Below are 21,722 nucleotides of genomic sequence, written 5' to 3' on the forward strand. Positions count from 1 at the left end.
GGGGTGTGAGTTTAGAGGTGAGCAAAGTTAGGTCAGGGGGATTGATTGTTGCTTGAAATTTCCTGCTTCTCTTTTCAATTTAAAAGGAAATAAAATATGCATGCATCATAAATTTTAAAAGAAAAGGAGAAATGTAGAACCTCTTGTTGGTGTGAAGGGTGAGGATTGCTTCTTTTATTTCCGGGAACCTTTAAGAACCACTTTCTTTATATTTTTCAGGGCAGCTCCTCCTGCAGAACTGATGTTCAATTTCCTCTTTCATTTTAGTTAAGACACTTAAGTAGGAAATAATTTAATTATACTGATAGGAATAGAAATTAATATAGATACCTGTATCCCCATCATCCATATTTGAATAATATTAAGTTTTTACGCATTTGTCAAAATATTTAAAAATATAGATTTGGACTTGGTTTGATAATATTTTATTTAAAGTTTCATATCTCTATTTTTGATTGACTTACAGTTTTGCTTTCTGATCCTGTCTCCTACAGCATTCTGCCATCAAGATTATATCAGACTCATAAAATAAGCCAGGGAATATTTGTTTTTCTGTTCTGTAGAATGTTTTGGGTATTGAATCCTTGAAATTTTGGTAGACATTATTATTTTGTTATGGGTAGATTAACAACTGACTCAACTCATTGAATGACTAGACTTCTACTCAGGTTTACTCTTTCTGAGTACATTTAAATTTATTTTCCACTTCATCAAGCACTCAAATTTATTTTCAAAAAGTTGCTCATATATTTGAGTATACCCATATTAAATCTATATTATCTCTCTTATTATGTCCACTCTTCATTCCTAATCCTGTCCATATGTGTAAGTAATGCCTGAACTCTGCTTACTTAGTCCTGTTCTTCCTTCTTACTCTAAGAATCAGCTTCCTAATAATATTTTCCTTAGGCTGTTAATTTCTGCTTTTATTTTTATTCCTTTCTTTCTATATTATTTTGAACTTCTTGAGCAGAAACTTTAGATAATTGGGTTCAGTTCTCACCCTTTCCTAATAACTGCATTTCAAACTTCCACTTGCCTTTTTAGTGCCACTGGATGTGATGTGTAGTTTCATTTCCATTTTGTTACAACATATTTTGTTCTTGTAATTTCAAGCTATATTTTTCTTTGACCCATGAATTACTTTAAAGTGTGATTTTTATTTAAAACACTTTTGGGGAACAATAAGCATAATTTTTTAAATTTTATTGCACTGCAATCAGAGACTACAATCTAGGTGGTATTGGAGTGTTGGGATTTACTTATACTTGCTTTGTGATCTAGTTCATGGTGCTCTTTTTTTTTTTTAAGATTCATGATTCTTTTATCTAATGGGGCATATAGAATTATCTGTTCGATACAGAGTTCTAGAAGACCATTAACGGAGACTTGTGTAGTGTACTTTCCATATCTGCACCCTTATATCTCTTCACTTGACCTACCAATTTTTAAGAGAGAAATGACAAAATTTTCCTTTATTATTATAGATATGTTGATTTCCTCATTCTGACATTTGCCTTTATTCATTCTTAGGCTTTGTAGTTATATCTCTGTGGGTTCAATTTTTTTTAAAATCTTCCTGCTAACTCGATCCTTTTATTAAATTGTGATGATGGTATCTCTCATAATTCTTTTAAAAAATATATAAAGCCTATTTTTATTATTTAATATTAGTACACCAGCTTTCTTCTGAATAGTGTTAGCCTGGTTTATCTCTTGGCCTCCCTTCTTTTTCAGTCCTCTGTATCCTTAGAGTTAGTGGTATATTTTATATACACCATATATTGATGGCTGCATTTGTCCAACATTTTTAAACCAATATAAATATTATTGTCATCTAACTAGTAATTTTAATGTTTGCATTTATTATGAAGGCAACTTGAAACAGAGACAGTTAATGCTCATCAAAAATTCTATGTGCCTATTTTTCCCAGTATCTCTTACAGTTAGATGGAGGTATGTGACTATTCTTGATCAACAGACCAGATACGGTCCAGGCCAAGGCAGGGAAGAGCAGGCATGTCTCTTTTGTCTTTCTCTTTCCTGCCTCAGAGGCTCCACGGTATGGTGTAGCTATGAGACAGAGAAGGGTTTTCTGACACACTGGGTAGGATATGAGACAGAAATTTGGATTGTGGTAAGCAACTGATTTTTCAGGGCTTATTTCTTGAGGCAGCTAGTCATAATTACTCTGTCTGATGTATTTTGATTAAATTTTATATTTCATGTTTTATATTTACCTTTCTTTTTGGCTTCTGTTTTTTTTTTTTTTTTTTTTTTTTTGCCTTTTATAGGATCGATAGAAAATTCCACTCTCCACATTTTTTTCTCTTTGCTTATTTGGAAAGTATAGCTGTTTGTTATGGTTAAATGTGTGTGTCAGTTTGGCGAGGCTATGTCTCCATGTTTTGGTCAAGCAAGTATTACTTAGATCTAATTACCATTTAAATCAGTAGACTTTGAGTAAAGCAGAGTACTTTCCATAATGTAGGTGGACCTCTTCTAATCAGTTGATGGCCTTAGGAGAAAAGACTGAAATTGTGAAGAATTGTGCTTCCAGACTGTCTCTGAACTTGATACATCAATTCTTCCTTGGTTCTCCATCCTGCTGGCTTGTCCTGCAGAACTCACACTTGACAGCCCCACAGTGGTGTGAGTCAATTCCTTAAAACAAATTTCAAAAACTCTCTACATACATATATATATATACATCCTATTGGTTGCTTCTCTGGAAAACTCTGATTAACATTGTTATTTTTACTCCTCTATGATTATCCTCAATGTTTAATACATATACTTAACAAAGTTTAAATCTAATCAGTTTTTTTCTTTAACTCTCCTCCCAAAATTTCAGAGTTTAAAAACTTCTAACTCTGACCATCTGTCCATTTTCCTGTTGTTGCTCTCTTGTTCTTTTGGCTCAACTATTTAAAACAATTACACACATTTAGTAATTATCTTCATTATAATTTTCACTATGCTTAAATTGTACAAATTTACTATTTCTCTGTTCACTTTGTCTCCTTAATCTCCAATTTCCTTGCTTTTGTTGACATTCCTTTTGAAGTGTATTTTATAGTAGCTCAATGGGAGTCTATAGTTGGTAAACCCTCAGTTTTTCTCTGAAGATGCCATTATTTTGTCCTCAGAATTCTGAGTTGAGTGGCATATCATATAATTATATAATACACCATGAGCATATTAGTGCTTCCATTGTGACTTCAGTGGGAAGTATGCTAACTGTAAAATCTTATTGCTTTGTAGATAATCTGCATTTTCTCTCTAGATTATTTTAAGATTTTGTTTTCTTTTTCTTTTTGGTTTCTGTAAGTTTAACAGTTATCTTTTCATGTGCAGACTTATTTTTATTTAATGTGATGGTTTTCCTTACTTTGGGGAATCATGTTTTTCACCAATATTTGAAAATTTTCAGTATCTCTTTGACCATTACTATTCCCTATTTTCACTCTTTCAATTTCTGGAACTCCTCATAGACTTACATTTTTGCAATGTGTATTCCTTGCCTCCTAAAATCCGTTTATATTTTACCATGTTTGTTACATTCTGGACAAGTCAACTCTAACTTATTCTCTTTTCATCTGTTACTAATGTGCTATTTGGTCTTCCCCTTCAATTTTTAATTTTAATTCCTATATTTTTCATTTTTAGAAACTGTATTTGCTTCTTTTACAAATTTCCATAGTCTTTAGTCCCTCTTCCATCTATCTTTTCTATTCATTAACATTTTAATAATTTAAATAATTTTAAATTCTCTTTCAGATTTTTCAGTAATCTCAGGATCATGCTAAGTACTTTGCCGGTCTACCCTCACTTCTACTTGATTATTTATAGTATATCAGAACAGAGTAGTTCTCTGTTTTTTCCCAGATGCCCTAGAGCTTCAAGAGCCAAGACTAGTATCCCTGGGTCCCTGGGTGGCTCAGTTGGTTGGGCCTCTGCCTTCGGCTCAGGTCATGATCCCGGAGTTCTGGGATGGAGTCCTGCATTGGACTCCCAGCTCAGTGGGAAGTCTGCTTCTCCCTCTGACCTCCCCTCTCATGCTCTCTCACTCTGTCTCTCTTTCTCTCTCTCTCAAATAAATAAATAAAATCTTTGAAAAAAAAATAGAAAAAAAGACTAGTATCTCTGCCATTAATTTCTCAGCTTGTAAAGTCTTGTACCATATGGATGGTATAAATTTGGACTTCAATCCATAGGTTTGTGACTTTAGCATCTTAGAGACATTTTTTCACAACTGGAAGCATGAAAAGAAACAAGCTTCCAGAATGTTCCTGGGCTGCAAGGTATGAAAGCTCATCAATGACGAAAATTGTTCTAGAGTCTCATGCTTCTGTATACTTCAATTAGAGACTTCTCTTAGAGGTTCAAGGTGATATCTGTGGTATCTTCTCTCCCTGCCTTGTCTTTAAAATCCCAGCCCCTATATACTATGATGCATATTTACGTTCCAAATTCATTGAGCCACTAAAGTGGCAGCTTTAGACTGTGCCATTTTATTTTAACCTCCCTCTGTACTTTTAGATTTTCTTTTGTTTCTTCTTTCTTATAGGAAGTATGCATTAAATTGGGGGAGTTATAATTTATTTAGCATTTATATGAATTTCTAACATCAGGATCGACCTGAATCAACTCAGGCTGCATATTGTCAGAAATCTCTGGCTTTCCTATCTAGTGTCCTTGCTTCCTATTAGGGTTTTTCTCCCCACTGATCTGCCACATAAGAGTAAATTTACAAAAATCTAGTTCATTCCTTAGACTCTTGACCCTAAAAGCAATAAAAAAAACTTCTTTTGAGGTTTCTATGGATTTCTACTCTCTTCATGTTAAAGGAATAAACACTAAAAAATCACTTACAACAGCAGTTCCTGTATTTATTAGAATCAAGGCTTTAAACTTACTTAATTCCTAGGTATACTTCCTTCTATAAAATATATATTTTTTAGACTTCTCCCTCATCTCTGTAGTTTATCTAAAGCCTACATCTTGCTTATACAGCACTGTTTTTTACTACCTCACTCTTCTTGTTTCTATGAAAAAAAAAAAAATGTCACTTACAAATTGCTTTCATTTTCTTCTGTATTTTATATTATTTTTTTAGAAATATCTGGAAAATACCACACTAAAGATTTTTGAATTATGGCTCCCTCAAATGATGAGTAATTGTAGCAAGTAACAGAACTTGAATTTGGAGACTAAAAAGAAAGAACACAGTGTACTGGAGTTGAAACCTAGTATAAATTCTTCTATTTCTAATGCTCATTCTGGTGAAGATCAGACTGAACACTGACACTAATTGAGAAGGGGGAACCTGGGCTAGCGGGTATTAGTGAATATTGCTGGTGAGTGTGTGTGTGTGTGTGTGAGTGTGTGTGTGTGTGAAAGAGAGAGAGAGAGAGAGATCTTCGAGAACAAGAACTATGGAATTCACTCTATATAATCCTTCTTTTCACTGTTGTTGCTGTTTGTTATTGGAAGGCACCAGATTCGAGTGCACAGTACCTAAGACCTTTCCAGTAGAAAATGCAAAGGACCTCATGTGCCAGAAGCCTGTTGCCTCTGGTGGTGATTCCAAGCATCCAATAGCATAAGAAATCTATTTGTCTGCCTACTTCTAAAACCTGATCTGGCTGATAACATAGGTTTTAAGTTCACATATCTAGAAATTTTTTTTAAAAAGTTTTAATTTTCTGTTGTTTTAGCATCAGAGGACTCTTTATAGCCCCAAAGCAATTAAGATTAGAATAAAATAATCTTCCTATTTTCTTTTCTAAAGTGACACATTTCCCTTCTCCTTTCCTTGAACCCACCAATGAGAAGTACTAAATGAGACGTTATCTTGGAGACTGTGTGTCGGAAAACAGATGCTTTATAGTATTTATTCCACCTGACACTCACAGAAAAATAGTATTTGTTTCTTCATAATGTCTACATTTCCAAAACACTTTATTTCGCTATTTAAATAAATGATGTATGCAACACACATACCTGTTACTCTTTATAGAGGAATGCTCTACAACAGTCTTTAATTGTATAAAACCTCCACCTGCTTATTACTTAGCTAAATGACCGACTTTCTCTCACTCATATTTTCCTTTCAAAGACCTTCTTTATTTTGTGTGTGTGTGATTATAAATAAGTAAACTTAAGCAGATTTTTTAAATTGGAAGTTGCTTTAAAAATGCTGTCAATTATACTTTGAGGTTATTTCTATCATTCATTTGTTTTTGTCCTTAGGTTATTCTCAATACTTTTTTTTTTCTTCTCACATTATTTCACATCCATTTTCTTCACAATAGTAATTGGCTGTTTTATTGTTTGTCTAACAGGTCTTATCTCTCCTCATGTAAATTCCTGCTTTGTTTCTTTGTCATTTCTTTCTGACCCACTGAAAACATTTTTCCTTCTTTTTAGGGAGAGACTCAAATCAGTAAAGGAATCTTCTGTATTTTTATCCTTGAATTCTTTCATGCATAAATAATGAACTTAGTCTCATTGTTCTGCGTTTATCCAGCAGTAATACCAGATATTACATATACAGAATGCTAGTCCTAGCGATGTAATTGCTCAACTTAATATATACATTTGCCAATCAACTTAATGACTGGCAAATATATTTATTAAGTAAAACAGAACTATATTATTAGGGCATTAAAATTAAAACTTTATTTATTCTGTTCAGAAAGTTTCAACAAACTTTCTGTTCAGTCCAATAAACTTTCTGGGACAAATCAAGTCTTTTGAGTTTGCAGATAGCCATTTAGTCAATAAGTGACTCTCTTTAGGATTTAGTTTGTACTTTTTCAGATATTTAATTATTTTTTATGTGCTATACGGAAAAAAGAGAAGGAATGATGATAACAAGAGGACATATGGCAATGTCTTACAGTTCATCCCAGCTCTATGCTTGAGGCTGACTAGACTGTCATGTATAAGCATCAGTGTTATGGAAAGAGAACATTTTCTGCCTGTATAAAAATGAAAGCATTCTACATATAAAGTGCCAGTATTATTAAACAGCTCTGTAACAAAAAAATGTTAGAAGCTTATGAAGATGAAGCAGCAACAATAGTGAGGTTTTGACTGGTACAAATGATTATAGATAGAGTTGAAAGATATTACTTAGAATAACATTCATTCATTCATTCCCTCATGAGTGCCTACTGTCTGCCAGGTACAGTGCTAGACACGAAAAATGGTCCTACAATAAAGCAGAGGTCACATAAAAATGATGAACTTGGAGATCTCAGTCTTTAAAACAGAAGATGAGAAGATAAAGAATTTAGATTTGAAAAATAAGTTCATTTTGAAAAGATAACCAGGCATAAGGAAGTTTCTGCAAAAACTGTATCACACTTTTGAATAAGAAATAAACCCAACATATGGTATTATCACTTATTCCAGAGGAACCAAAACAGTAGTAACTGCTGATGGAATATGACTTTTTCACTATGACCACACTATAAACTTTTTAAGAGTGTGGTAAATATCTTTATTATCCCAGAGATCGCAAAAAAATCCCTTTGTGACCCATACCAAAGCAGAGAAAACATTGATCTGTTTCTTTAACACTAATTATTTATGTATACTTCATCCACAAAGGTCCAATCTAGTTTTTTTCCCCCTGAAATTCTGATGCGAAGACCAAAGGAGTTCAGAACATTTAGTTCAGAACATTTTAACTCAGCATGTTCTTCCCATGAAATATTTTTTAGCCTCAAATAGTATTATGAGGGTGTATCACATAACTTATTAACAAAATGTTGCTCTACATGGAAGGAATGAAGATTTTTCAGTACTAAAGATACTCAGATATGGTGCTATACTCAGAGCCCCTGAATTCTGAAGTATTATTTCCAAATGTATTTTGAAGAATGACAACAGCCAAATGGTCCTTTGAAGGTACCCAGTTCCAATTGATACAAATGGTATAAATAGTTCAGAAGCATAGGATCTCACGTGTTTTGTAAAATGTATGCTTCCTAGTCGAGCTTCGCATGTAACTAATTTGTGGGCGAGTATAAGCAGTGGTGTTAATTTTCAGGGCACTTTCTTTTTTATGATGTTTGGAACAATAGCAATAAATGTCCCTGTCCAGAGTCTAATGTTGGACTGTTTTTCTTCTGTGAGTTGGTGGCAAAAAACTGTGGGGGCAGCTGCAATAATTTCAAGACCCTCATAAGTAGTGCAAAGCAGCGAGAAACAGAGAAAAGAGTTCTAGCATCACAGCACACTGAAAGTTATTTTGGATATGATTTTAAAGGAGCCTCTGAAAAGAATTCAAAGTAAATATTCTAGTTTGCTGGGATTTTTCCTGAGCTCATTTAAATTTGAGCAATTTTTTTCAGACCCTTATTTCAAAAGAATTGACCTGCATTCTTAGTACATAACACTATTCAGTTCTTACCAGTTTTGTAGCTTCATGCGCAAGACCTTTAGCTTCTTGGGCAATTTTCTCAGCTTCATCAATAGAGTCCTTAATATGGCTGTAGGCATTGAAGGCTGCAGTGGCATTGAAGGAGATGTTTTTAGCCTCATCAAGGATTCTGTTGGGATTGCCCCCAAAAAAGAACATCAGAGCAGTTGGTACTCAAATGAAGAACATTCCACTTATAACCAATATGACTTCCAAATGATCACAGCCAAGATCACCATGATTCCAAGTCATAATGAGGTAGCTACTTATTGTATTATAGTTTTCGATTTAAACTCATATTCCTAAATAATTCAGCTATGAAATACAACCAATATATTTTTAAACACCCATAGTGTCCTTCAGAAATTTCTGCAACCACATGTACGAGGCAACTGTGAGCAGGGAGATGAGCCTTTAGGTCATCTGTAAAGCATGCTATATGTTTGAGAGCACCTGTACCGTAGTACTGGAATGAACTTCACACAATCTCTTTAGGGGCGGTGTACTGCCCAGATGAAGACAAACGAATCTCAGAAGGTTAAATGGCTTGTCTCAGATTACATGGCCAACACATCCCTGACTAAGGACCTGGAGCCTGCATCTGTGGACTTTTAGCTTACATGCTCAATTGGCAAAAGTTTACTATAAAATGAATTGTGCCCAAATTGTGGCCAGGGTCTTCAAACATCAATATTCTCCTTTGTATCAATGATATTGAGTCCTGGAATAAAACCTTTATACATGTTATATATTAAATAACAGATCTGAGGCAATTATTCTTGGGGTTTATAGGACTGATATTTATTATGACAATCCCAAAATTGTAGCGGAAGCATACCAGTTATACCTAGAAGGCGATTTATAGGTCAAACACACTTTGCCACTTGACCCTCCCTCCTCTGACCCATTAAGAGTCTCAGCTATAGTGAGCTGTTACTTCACAGGGGAATATGTAGTGTTTCCCTGGAATTTGAAAGAGAAAAAAAAAAAGACTTAAATGCTATTTATGGGAGCACATTGTCAGAAGCCACTATTTTAGTGATAGTTTTGATTTCATTAAAAATATAAAACTAGAATTTGAAGCAGAATGGGTGTTTATACATTATTATTTAAAGCACTAATAAAGCAACCGTTGTGCTCTCTTTAATAAAGAACAGAAAGTATTTTTTCTTAGTATAGCCTAGGGCTATGTTCCCTCCCCCTACCCAGCCTTATTTGAATCCACTTTTAACTCAGACTTTTGATGCTGCCTTCAGTGGAGCTTTGCCCAGACCCTCCTAATTAGGCTCTCCCACAGAAAGGCCATGTAGCTTGTATGTTCCTAATTAGAGAAATCAAGATTTGAAAGAAATGCTCTACCATTTCTGCTCGTCACAACTTTTGGACAAGTGTCAAGATACACAGACATTTTCAACAACAAATGACATACCCATCAAGGACGGCAGATGAGTCATTCAACTGAGCCGCATGGCTCTCAGCCCGGGACACTTTCTCAGCCAGGTTCCTGTTCTTTATTTCCTGGGCAAGTTCATCAATTTTATCTTTAAGCTCTTCAGACATGGGTGGCAATTTAGTTTGAATGTCTTCAACATACTGATATATAAGAAGAGAGGGCATTTTAAGTAAGTGAATCCAAGCTTCTTCTCCATTACTAATTTCTCTGAGATATAATTACACATACTTTTTTTAATGAAACTTCAATTTTACTAATATAGCAAAAAGAGAATAGAGAATAAAAGCTGTTATTTAATGAGAGAGATTAGGAAATACATGGAGCCAATTTACACCAAGAAGAACCTAACTATCTTTTTCTAAGAAAATGCTTCTTCGTAGGTATAAATGCATAAATGATAGTCATTAGAATTTTTTAGACCATATGTGTTTCTATTGCCATATAGTACAGTGTCTACTGCATTACGCACTGTACTGAAAGTCTGCTTACAGGTTTACATTTCTCTTTTAACCAATGTTATATAAATATTGAAGCAGATTTTAAGAGCTATCCTGGGAACAAGAAATGCCCTTCATCACTATGGAGAAAAAATAAAGGTTTCTAGGAGTGTTGTGAGTACTCTCACACAGGCAGTCATGTCTGTTGGGAGAACAATGTGGATTTTTAACTGTTGCCAAGAGCTCGCACGGTCACAATGCAATCAAGCAGAAACGATCTGACACCCACAAGGAAAAAAAAAAAGTATTTGGTTATGTTGCTGAGATTTATCACTGCTTCCCACTTATGAAAGCTTATGCCATTATTATTTTCTTTAACTTTGGCTTTTATGAAATACTCACATCTATGACTGAGTTGATTTCGCCTGCAAGACGGTTGGCTTCATCAAGTATGTCATTGCCTTCTTTTAAAGTGTTCTCAGTTTGTTGTTTGCCACGTTCAATAGCCTCCTTCTTTTTCTGTAGTACAGTATGAACAAAACATCAAAATGCTCTTTGGATGAAACCCTATCCGGCCCAGTATTCCTTCCTCTGACTTCCTTGAGGGGACTAAATACAGGATTTGCAAACAAGGCATGTTGGGTTGACAATGAGGCTGGATGAGAATGATATCAACTACCTGGCTGGTCCTTCAAGAATTATTTTATTTATATCCCTATCTAGATACTTTCTTCCTCCCAGTGTGAGAAAGTCATCCAAGAGAAGAAAAGTTATGTGATGTTAGTTGAGGAATGAAGAACTATTTCTGAAGCAAGATGGACACCCATTTTAAACTTCAGTGTAAGTGCCAAATATAAATTCCTGAGCATGTGGTAGCACCCTGAATTACACTGGAACTAGACATTACATTCCAGAATCAAGGTCCAAATGAGTACTTTGTGAGCATAAACATAAGCAGATTTAGTCTAGGGGAGTTCTGTAAAAATTGGAAGAAGTGAGACTTTTAAGGGAACTTAAGGGAAGTGCTTTTCAAAAAAAGAGAAATGAACACATGGAAGAATAAATTTAATGGACTGTTCCATAAAAAGAGAGCAAGCTTTGATTTTTCCTTGATGCTGAGAGCTTGTCTCAAAACTACATGGAACTCATTCCTAGCCTAGAAGGGTAAAATCAACGAGAGATAAATATTGTTATTTTTCTTTTGGAGTGTACCTTTGTCTCTTCTCTCTCTCTCTCTCTCTTTTTTTCCCCTTGATAAATCTCACTCCTTTTCTCAATCACTTGTGCATTTAACAGCATCCATTTTAAAACACTGTCATTTTATGTTTTTATATAGATAATAACGTTAGTTTTATATTCATTTATATCTCAAGATGTGCCAGATTATTTATCATTAAATTCTACAATAACTCGTGAAGTCCTGTGTTTAACACCTTTTCAAATAATAGGAAACTGAACAAATGATTTGCTCAAGGTCACACTAACTATGCAGTAGAGGTTTGGGCCCTGGTTTAGCTAATGATAAAGCTGGGTCTTGGTGTATCAAAGCACGGTCTCTCCTCTTATGGAAATCACTTGTCTTATTTGCACTGGGACAACACTGATTCTTCTCCTGTCTCTTCACCAACCACCTCAATAAGCTATGAGCACACACATCTGGGTCTGACTTGTGACCCTTGTGGTGGCAGTTCCTTTCCCCACAAGCTCTCCCCCAGTCCTCTGTCTTGTTTCTTCCTCCACACTCTGTTCCTGGTCACTTCTCTGACCACCTCTCTAAAATAGCAGTCATCCTCATCCCAATTATTTTCTACATGCCGCAGCACAGTGATTATAAACTAGATGCCTACACTAGCCTGCCTGAGACCGCATCCCAGCTCTGTCCATCCATGAGATATGCAAAACTGGGGCAAGTTATTTAGCTTCATGTAAAACGCTTAGTCTCTCCTTTTTCCAATGTGGCCCATTGACCAGCAGGAGCAGCAACACCTGGAAGGGTATTAGAAATACACGATCTGTCTTTTCAAGAACTACCAATCTACATTTTAACAAGAACTTTAGGTGATCACAGCAAAATCTGAGAAGAACAGGCTTAGAACACTGCCTAGCACACAGTAAGCACAATGCAATTGCTAACTTATACTTTATTTTGTTCTTTGTCTTAGCACTCATTTATCTGAATTCTATTCTACAGGGTGGCCACAAACTATAGAAATATAGATAATATTATTTTATTTTTTCTGTGGATTGAACCATCTTGATTGCTTCTTCTGGGAGTTGCTGAAAGCACTGTTACTTGATGAAAATCAGGGACACCAATTCATCATAAGATGCATGTACAGGATAGGAACCAGTGGAAATGCACAGCCTGTTGAACTGTACATAACCGAAGAAGCATAACATACTGAATACACCATGCTAGCTCACTGAACATATTATTTAGTATATATAGTAATCCATGCTCCAGACTTTACGTGCATATTATATACTCATTGGTCTAGTGACTCTCTCCCTCAGTATAATAGAAATGCCATAAAGACAGTCTATGTGTATCACTGTACCTTCAGGACCTAGAAAAGTTTCCTCCGTAAACATTTCTGAATGAATAAATGAAATTAGACTCCATTCCTGGGACTTCCTCCATTGGTGACACTTGGATCATTCAGCTAGTCCCATCCCTGGCTAACTCAGAGCAAATCTCACTATGCCGTTCTATTCATGGACAACACAGGTAGGTAGGGTCCTCCTGGTGTTGCTGTTCACAAGTCGTATCTTATCTTCCATGGGTTTAACATTCTTTCCCCTAACTATCAATTTTAGCCCCTAGCTTTTATATGAACTGATTTAAAGTCATGCTATATTCTGACACTTGATAATCTTTTCAACTTGACTTATTTGTATTCATGAATCAAGCTAATTTAAAATGTTGTACCAATCGGAGGGAGAGAATATTCCCACATATAAGTTAGGTGAAGAGCTAATTTCAATTCAATTCATTCTGATTTCAATTAAGTAGTGAATGAGAATCTTCCTAAAAGCTCTATTTGAGTCACTTTAGGGAACCAACTGTTAGGCAGAGGTAAAAATGTGTTCTTTATCATCCTAAAGCAGAAATGATAATCCAGAGACTAGGGAGATTTCAGAGGTGGCTAATTTTCAAATTAGACACTAATGGAATCTAGCTCTGAACTCTTTGGAGCTCCCAAATATTAATGAAAGTACTGATGCAACTTTTTTTTTTCTTTATGGCACTTTATTCACTGGAAAAAAATCTGTTTTGTCTTTGTGCCAGACACTATTCTTGGTCCCGAGGGTACAGTGGGCAGGAAAGAAGTGTTCCTCATGGCTTGCCTGGAGGAGGGAGTAAATGAACGAGTAAATTAATACACTAATATTTTAAAAATAATTTGGAGTGCCACAAATGTAAATCAAGAGAGGGAATGGATAGAGATTGATTTAAGATAAGAAATACCTAAGGTAGGAAGCTTCAAGGAACAAAAAGGGAGCCCATGGATAAAGGGAATTCTTCTCCCAAAGTATGCTATAAGCATAAATATTAAGTCTTTCCACTTAAGATCAAAGTTGATAATATTTCTACTTTTAACTTCTAATCAGATCTTAATTCATTCCAGAGCTCTCTAAATCTAAAACCTTTCAGGGTGTGGTAGAAGGATTAAAAATACACAGAAGTTTATTTCCCTGCCTATCTAGCAACTAACTACTTTCTCTGAATCCTTCCTTTGGCAACCTTCTGATGATCGATTTGGGGACTGACTCTTGAGCACATGTTACCTCACAAAACTGAATGGCTCATAATCTCAAGGTCCACCAGGTGCACAGTCCCCTGTGCCCTTTCTGCACCTCTGGAATTTCCCCTCTAAGCCAGTGCCCCTCTGGAAGGCTGCATTCAAAGTCTTCTATAATCCAAACACTATTTCCAGAGCCATCTTCTGCTACACACTTCTGGAGCTGAGCAATGAATTCTATGGCTGTCTTTGACATTGTGTAGGATCACCATGCGCTTCCAGAGTTCTGCATTTGGGCTCATGTGACTCCAACATTTCTCTTAGTGATTGCTATGATGCCATCATTTTTGTGACTCTTCTGCAGATGCTCCTAGCCCATATTAATCACAGTATTATGTACTGTGAAAGGTTCAACTGCCTGAATTGTACAGTATATGAGGCCAGGAATCATTCCTAGTCAATGTCAAACATCATGGTTACCAACAGCACCTTGCTTGTTAGGTATGACAGATATTTAATATTATTACTGCCTACTTTCCTAACCTTAAACCACACTATTTCACACAAAACTAATTCTCCAGTTTATATAAACCACTCACACATTTTCCAAAATGTAACTAATCCATGACCCCAATATTTCAATTGTTAATGATAGTTTCCAGGATAAGACCCAAATACCTTAACTTGATCTCAGAATGCACTTGGTCTTTCATGACTCATGTTCTGGACCTTGTCTGTCTTCTCTGGCTCTCTATCCCTGATTTGTTCCCATGCAGTCTTCATTCTAGTCCTATCAATCCACTGAATTTCCCCCCAACTGTCTTATGTTTTCTTTCCCCACCCCCCATGTCTTTACAAATGGTTTTCCATGTTTCGGGGATGTTCTTCTTTATTCTACTTTAACTAAGTAGTGCTTTTTCTTCAAGACTCAGCACATTTATCATGTCCTCTGTGAAGCTCTCCTTAACCCACAAGTGATTTAGGTTCCCTTCCTTTGCTTACCTCTATGATAATTACTGTAGCGCATAAACAGTGACTTACTTATGTGTGCCTCTCACTAAATACAAATCACCTGAAGCCATCAGAGATGGTGACTTATTCTTTATATCACCTGCTCTCAAACTTAAGGCTACATCCAAATGTCTGGAAGGATTTTTAAAACACAAGTTGCTGGGCTCCACTCCCAGTTTCTGAGTTGGTAGGTTTGGGATGGAGCTCAAGAATTTTCATTTTTAACAAGTTTCTAGCGGATGTTCACCTTACAGTTCTAAGGACCAGTCTTTGATATAATCAATTTTTGTGTTTGACACATTTCTTGAACTTGTAGGGGCTTAATAAGCCTTTTTAATTAAAGAAAAAAAAGCTTATTTCCTTAAAATAAAAAAAAATAACTTTTGAGCTGGGCCTTAACAATGGCACCTTCTTTATGAACACAGGCACAAGGCAGTTATCTATTCAAAATACACTGTAACCATCATTTGACTGAATCATAAGCTGTATCAGTTACTCTCAAACCAGTATGCACAACGGATTAACCTATGGAGAGTTTTAGAATATGAACCCTGGCCTACAGCCCAGACTAACCAAAAGACACATTCTGTAGGAGCTCAGGGAACCTGCCTTTGAACACACTTTTCAGGTGATTCTCAGCTAGCTGGTCTACTAGGAACCTTGGTAAGCAACCTAATCAGCCCTTGCAATCTTAAGTAAGCTGTGTCTTACTCATGGTCATTTAGTCAGTTTTTCTATTTATTCCAGTAAGTTTTTAACAAGCCTTTAGTTAAGCATGACACACAAAATGAAAATACAGAAAGAACTGCTTAGAATCCTTTGCAACACTGACTACATAAGCTCCAGGCATCTCTAGGGGTGCCCAAGAATGATGGCTCCTGGTTTTAAACCTCACTAAAAGGAAGGAGTAGCTGAAAGGACCATTTACTGAGCCACTATAATTCTTCTTGAAATACTTCCCAAATGCTTATTATGCTTTCCACACAGGTAATTTTAATTTCTTAAACTGTTGCCATAAAATGGAAAGGTGCACCTCTGGGTAAGTTACACCACTGGTGTGTCACTGAGCAGGATGAATCATGCCGGTGCTTGGGACATGACAGTAGCCCAGCATCCTGCCTTACAAGATAGTACTTTTTAAAAAATATTTCCAGCATGTCAGTCAACTCCAAATTGGTTAAGATTAGGTACTTCAGTCAAGAAAAAAGTGAACCTCCTCAATCTTCCATCAGAATGACAAGGATAAATCCCAGAAGAGGGACTAGGAAAAAACACTTAAAAAAGTTAACTCATCAGGGTGCCTGGGTGGTGCAGTCAGTTCAGCATCTGCCTTTAGCTAGCTCAGGTCATGATCTCAGGGTCCTGGGATAGAGTTCCACATCCAGCTCTCTGATCACCCAGGAGCTTGCTTCTCCCCCTTCCCTCTAACCCTCCTCCCAGCAAATAAATAAATAAAATCTTTAATCTTTTACTTTTTAATCTAAAGGAAAATGGAAAGAAATGAGGAGATGAAAAGAAATCCAGATTTGTTCTATTCAACTGCCATTCAATAACATTTTTGAGCGTAATAAATGCCAGAGTGTGTTCATTTATAGTTGAGGGTGAGATGATACACTAGAAGAGATGGAGGTCTGCTGCTGTTTTCAGATCTTTTGGGGTTAAACACTTTGAAAACAGCCAGGGTAGGTTTGTTCCTGGAGAGAAATTGTTGCTGTTGTTTCAATACCAAATACAGGTTGTACTGTGAAATGTGCTGAATTTACTCAGGAAAAGTGCTCAATTTGCCACGTCAAGTATTAAGGACAGAAAGAAGGGAGGGAGGAAGGGAAGAAGAAAAGGAAGAATCTATTTTAGTTCCAGCCTCCTCAGTTATCTAAAAAAGGCAGAAGCTGCCCATCATTTCTCGAGGAGAGAATTACTCTTGTCTGTGAGGAAAAAGAGGGAAAAATCACTGACTTGATCTGTTCATGGTGGTCCCTTTTAAAATTTCATTTGCATAGAATACATTGCAAAGAAAAAGAGAACCAAAATCTTCCCAAACCTTGGACTGTCCATGTGCCAGATTCCAATAGGGAATACTTGGCACTTTTGTGACCGATGGCAGCTAAATGTTTAAACAATGGTGTGTGGGCTACCAAATCATATGAGATCAGTACTCAGAGATACCTTGGGTGTGCTCTAGCATAATGCACTCTTTGGGTAGCTTGAAGACTGAAGCTTTGAGAATTCAGTTGCCTTGCCCAAGATGTATTTCTAGAAAGTGACAAGTTGTCATTAAGATGTAGGTCCCATTATATCACACTGTCCTCAGAATCTTTAAGATTTTGTTATCTAAATTTTATCTGATTCTATAGAAATGGTCATTGAATTTTCTTGAAAAAAAGAGATCATTACTTGTTCTGTTCTTTAGAAGTCTCCTTTCAGAATTGTTCTTGATTTGGGTAAATGTGCATCAACTTGACTAATCAGCCATGTTCAGCCCCCAATCTCTACCCCATCCCTACAGATTCAGGTGAGAATCCCTAAGACTCACCTCCAAAGCAGTCATGTTTTTCTGGTTGGCTGCAGATAAGCGATTAGCCTCTCTGATTTTCTCCATGGCTTCTCTCAGCAGGGCCCAAGCATCATCAACTCTGTCTTTGTAGTCTGCCAATATCATCTGGAGACCCTTCTCCATTTCCTCGTTTTTTCCTCGGGACTCTCCAAATAACTTCTTCACTTTCTTCAGAAGGCCTTCGGCAGCTCTGCAAGCAGCCCAGCCCAATAACAGACAATAAGCCCTTGTCATTGCCTCATGGTTTATTGGTATTAAAACTGTGTTACAAAAAGATGTTAGCATTCAAAGAACAGAAAAATAAGACAGGATTTAAAGCAGATTGACTATACAAAATCAAGATGAAAACAGATACCTGAAAAGTGGTAAGACCATTTATAATTAATATTAAAGCACACAAAATATACACATTTAAAATGTATTAGTAATATAGCATTTTAAATTTGAAAGTCACATTTTTCTCATAATCTGACTGATAAAGTAAATTTTATGATCCACTTCACATACCCCTGCCCCAAAATCCCCCAGTGTTACCACAGTGATACATTTTCTCCATTACTTTGAATATAAGGTATGAACATTGATATATTTGTTTAGAAATTGTGAACAGAACCATTCTTGATGTGCTAATACAATATCATGATGCTGATCTACTTTTCTGTTTTCTTTCAGCTGAGTGATCTGGGAGTTTCCTGATTTTAACTTAATGGTTTTCCTAAAGCGATAATATTCTGAGCCTTTAAAAAAAGACCAAACACTTGGATAACAGTAGTTCTCAAGCTAACCAGCATCACAATCCCCAACACGCTTACCAAAACAGATTGCTTGGTCCCATCCCCAAATCTCTGGATTTGGTAGGTCTGGGATGGAGTTTAATAATTTGTATGTCTAGGGGCACCTGGATGGCTCAGTGGATTAAGTGTCTGCCTTTGGCTGGGTCATAATCCCAGCAACCCAGGATAGAGCCCCACATCCAGCTCCCTGCTCACAGAAAGGCTTCTCCTTCTCCCTCTTCCTTCTGCTCCTCCTGCTATACACTCACTCTCTCTCAAATAAAGAAATAAAATCTTTATATAAAAATAATTTATGTGTGTAACAAGTTCTCTAATGTTGCTGATACTATTCATAACATATATATTATTTAAGTATTAATATCATCACTTTGAAGTTAGGTGACTATAAAAGTACACTGCTATTTTTTACTGAATATATGGTCACATAATTCATCTGCATTAGTAAAATCACAATTATTATTCCGAATCTCAAATTTTCAGCCCTAAATTCAAAGTAGTAGGCATTTATTATTTGAGGACTCTTCTATTCAGCATTTCCTAAAATGACAAAATGCACAAAATGGATTGCCAAATTCACAACTTTATTTATCCAGAGATATTTTCATTAAAACAACAACAAAAAAAACTATTGATGGTTTACAAGTCCCTAATGCAAACGATTTATAAAGCAAGTCCTAGTTATGGAAGGGATAGCACCAGAAAAGATCATTCATTTAATTGTTTAAATATAGGAAAACATGCTTTTAATTCATTTTAGAATAAGATAAATAATAACTAAGTGAAAAATAACGAAGTCTCTTGTACTCAAAAGTGTGATGAAAATTTTAGAAAACTGTTAGCAATCTGGAAAGCTCACTGTATCAAATGAAAAAACAATAAAGCATCTACTCACACTAACTCATCTTCAGCAACTTCCTTTTGTTTGTCTAGATTTTTCCTTCTCAGTTCTGCCATCATCTGATCAATCTCTTTCTGAAGCGCTTGCAAATTTCTCTCAAAGGCCTTGTCTTGAGTTCCGAGAGTTTCATTTAGTCTTACAGCTTTTTCATTTACAGCTGCAGGGGGTAAGACAAATTTTGTAAATTAGTAAACAGAAGTGCCACACGCAAAAATGGCAGCAAGCATCTGCTCTTCCCCACGATCTCCAAATGAAATGTAGTTTGCCACGGGTGTTCCTGCTGGGAACAGAGAGGTAGTTAATAACGATCCCTAACAAACAGGGAAAGGTGACATATTTGTCCAATTATATTTCTTTTGTGGGCCACAGTAATTGAAGCATGGTGTTTCTATCTCACAAGGAAAAACACGCTAATAAAGAAATGGCCCAAACCTTCTTCAAGTAAGAAGTAAACAATGAGACACAAAACCTACCCCTTGGAAGATGAAAACACAAGGTCTGTGCTACTGCTAAGACATAATCATATTCAGTCAGTTTGCAAATACTGAGCACAGAAAAACCTCTCAGTGATGAGGTCTCTGAAAACGAACCTGCCCTCGCTCCTCCACGCCGTTCTATGTTTCTGTTTAAAGGAATGAGGGAGGAAGCACTGGACTTGGGATGAGGGTTCTACATTAGGGCTCAAAGCTACCTTCTAGCCAGAACATTCATTGTAAGAGTCTGTGTTTATTATGCATTGAGTAAAGAAAGCTTCAATCTGGGCTCTTCAGAATTTAAGGATTCTCTGGGTGCTTCAGGTATTCTACAAACAATGTCTATTCTGTCAAGTATCTATCTGATAGGTTAGCATTCTGAGCAAGTTTCATTTGAAAAAAGAATCCTATTTCAAATAAAAGTCAGAAAAACTGGTGAGTTGAAACATTTATGCAATTCTACCATTGGTTTTAGGCCAGCTTCTCCAGAATTGTGCTTTATGATGCATTAACTTAACAAGGTGAAGGGAGGTGTTTTCTCAAACTCTCGTGTGTCAATCCCTTATCTCTGTAATATCACCCGTGAATGTCCTTAGAATAAGGCCCTGCGTTGGCCAAGAGACATTTTTTATTATTCCATGCTATATCCTAAGATGTCATTCATGGCATAAGGAATACTGAAAATTCACTTCTACTCTTGGATAAACTTTTCTGATTAGCACTGGTTGGAGCTGTTCCAAGGGTAGTTATTCCAGGTTCTTTTAACAGGTGAACAGAGCTGCCATGAAGGGTGTGACACAGTGGTTCTGAACTATGGTCCCCAAATAAGTAGCATCAGCCTCACCAGGGAACTTACTAGCAATGGAGATTCTCAGGCCCTACCTCAGACCTATTGACCTAAAAATTCTAGGGGTAAGGGTCTAGCAATCCTTGGTTTAACAAGCCCTCCAGTGACTTCTTCTCTACACTAGAGTTTGAAAATCATGGTTAAGAAGAAGGAATTGGGTTTCAATCTTGAATTTTACCCTTCCCAAAATGCATGTTTCAAATTCTCTTTTCATGATTAAGGTATTTCATGGTTAGAAAGTTGCTGCCGTCAACCACTTATTCTGACAGTCATAATCCAATCTGCAGAACAATTTAAATAAGCTGTTTTAGAGTAAAAACATGGCCACTCATAGCCCTGTGGTAGAAATTTTTGCTCAGGTGCCATATTCCTAGAAGTTAGGGAGGCTAGTTTGCTCTTTGTCAACTCCTTAATAGTCCTACTCTGACACACACCAAAGAACCTTCTCAAGATTTCACCACTACAGTTGCTAAGTTATCACTTAGGCTGCATTGTGTATCTTAAGGAACAACAGTGATGATGGACTGATTAACTGGAAAGCTCCCTGATCCAGTAGACTTTGTGAGAACTATGGCAGAATGCTAATTATTAAAATGTAAGGTTTATACTTTTAAATTTCAGGAGAGGTGGTAGAAGTATGTTGAATTTAACTAATTGTATCATTTAACTAACCACTGACCTCATTTGCATTCATAAATCCCACTTTTCAAATTGTTAAAGGTGTAGGGTTTTTTTTTTTTTTTATTAAGCGAATATATAAATGAGTTTTGATTAGAAATATTTTTTGAAATTTGATTGAATATAGGTCCTGGGCCTACATGTTATTTTTTTCTCTTATAAAGTGAGTATATAAAAGAACTTTGATTAGAGATATTTTTTGAAATTTGATTGAATTAGGTCCTGGGCCTGCATAGTTCTAAGGGGGTAATGTGAGAGATACAGACTCACTTGCGGTCTATTCTCAAAACTAAATTTCTGCAGAGAAGAACTTGCTGGAAAAAGAATAAGAGAGAGGAAAGGAAAGGAAAAGAATAAGATGGCTATATCTTTTGAAACATAAGCATCATGTTTTCAAAAA

The 21,722-nt window shown here is 36.1% G+C and overlaps 1 protein-coding gene across 6 annotated transcripts in view; it reads right to left on the reverse strand.

The window, feature by feature from the left end:
• The window catches only part of LAMA2 (laminin subunit alpha 2), a 641,423-nt gene that overhangs the window by 105,575 nt on the left and 514,126 nt on the right, over window positions 1–21,722 (reverse strand). For all 6 annotated transcript variants that reach the window (XM_082731189.1, XM_082731188.1, XM_082731187.1 and 3 more), the window contains 5 exons: window positions 19,319–19,481; window positions 17,612–17,822; window positions 10,727–10,843; window positions 9,864–10,027; window positions 8,426–8,564 (listed from right to left, as the gene is read on the reverse strand). In XM_082731189.1, coding sequence (XP_082587315.1) covers window positions 8,426–8,564; window positions 9,864–10,027; window positions 10,727–10,843; window positions 17,612–17,822; window positions 19,319–19,481 — 794 coding nt within the window. The remainder of the gene's footprint in view (window positions 1–8,425; window positions 8,565–9,863; window positions 10,028–10,726; window positions 10,844–17,611; window positions 17,823–19,318; window positions 19,482–21,722) is intronic.

Source organism: Mustela nivalis (assembly GCF_964662115.1).
Source record: "Mustela nivalis genome assembly, chromosome: 5".
Lineage (NCBI taxonomy): Eukaryota > Metazoa > Chordata > Mammalia > Carnivora > Mustelidae > Mustela > Mustela nivalis.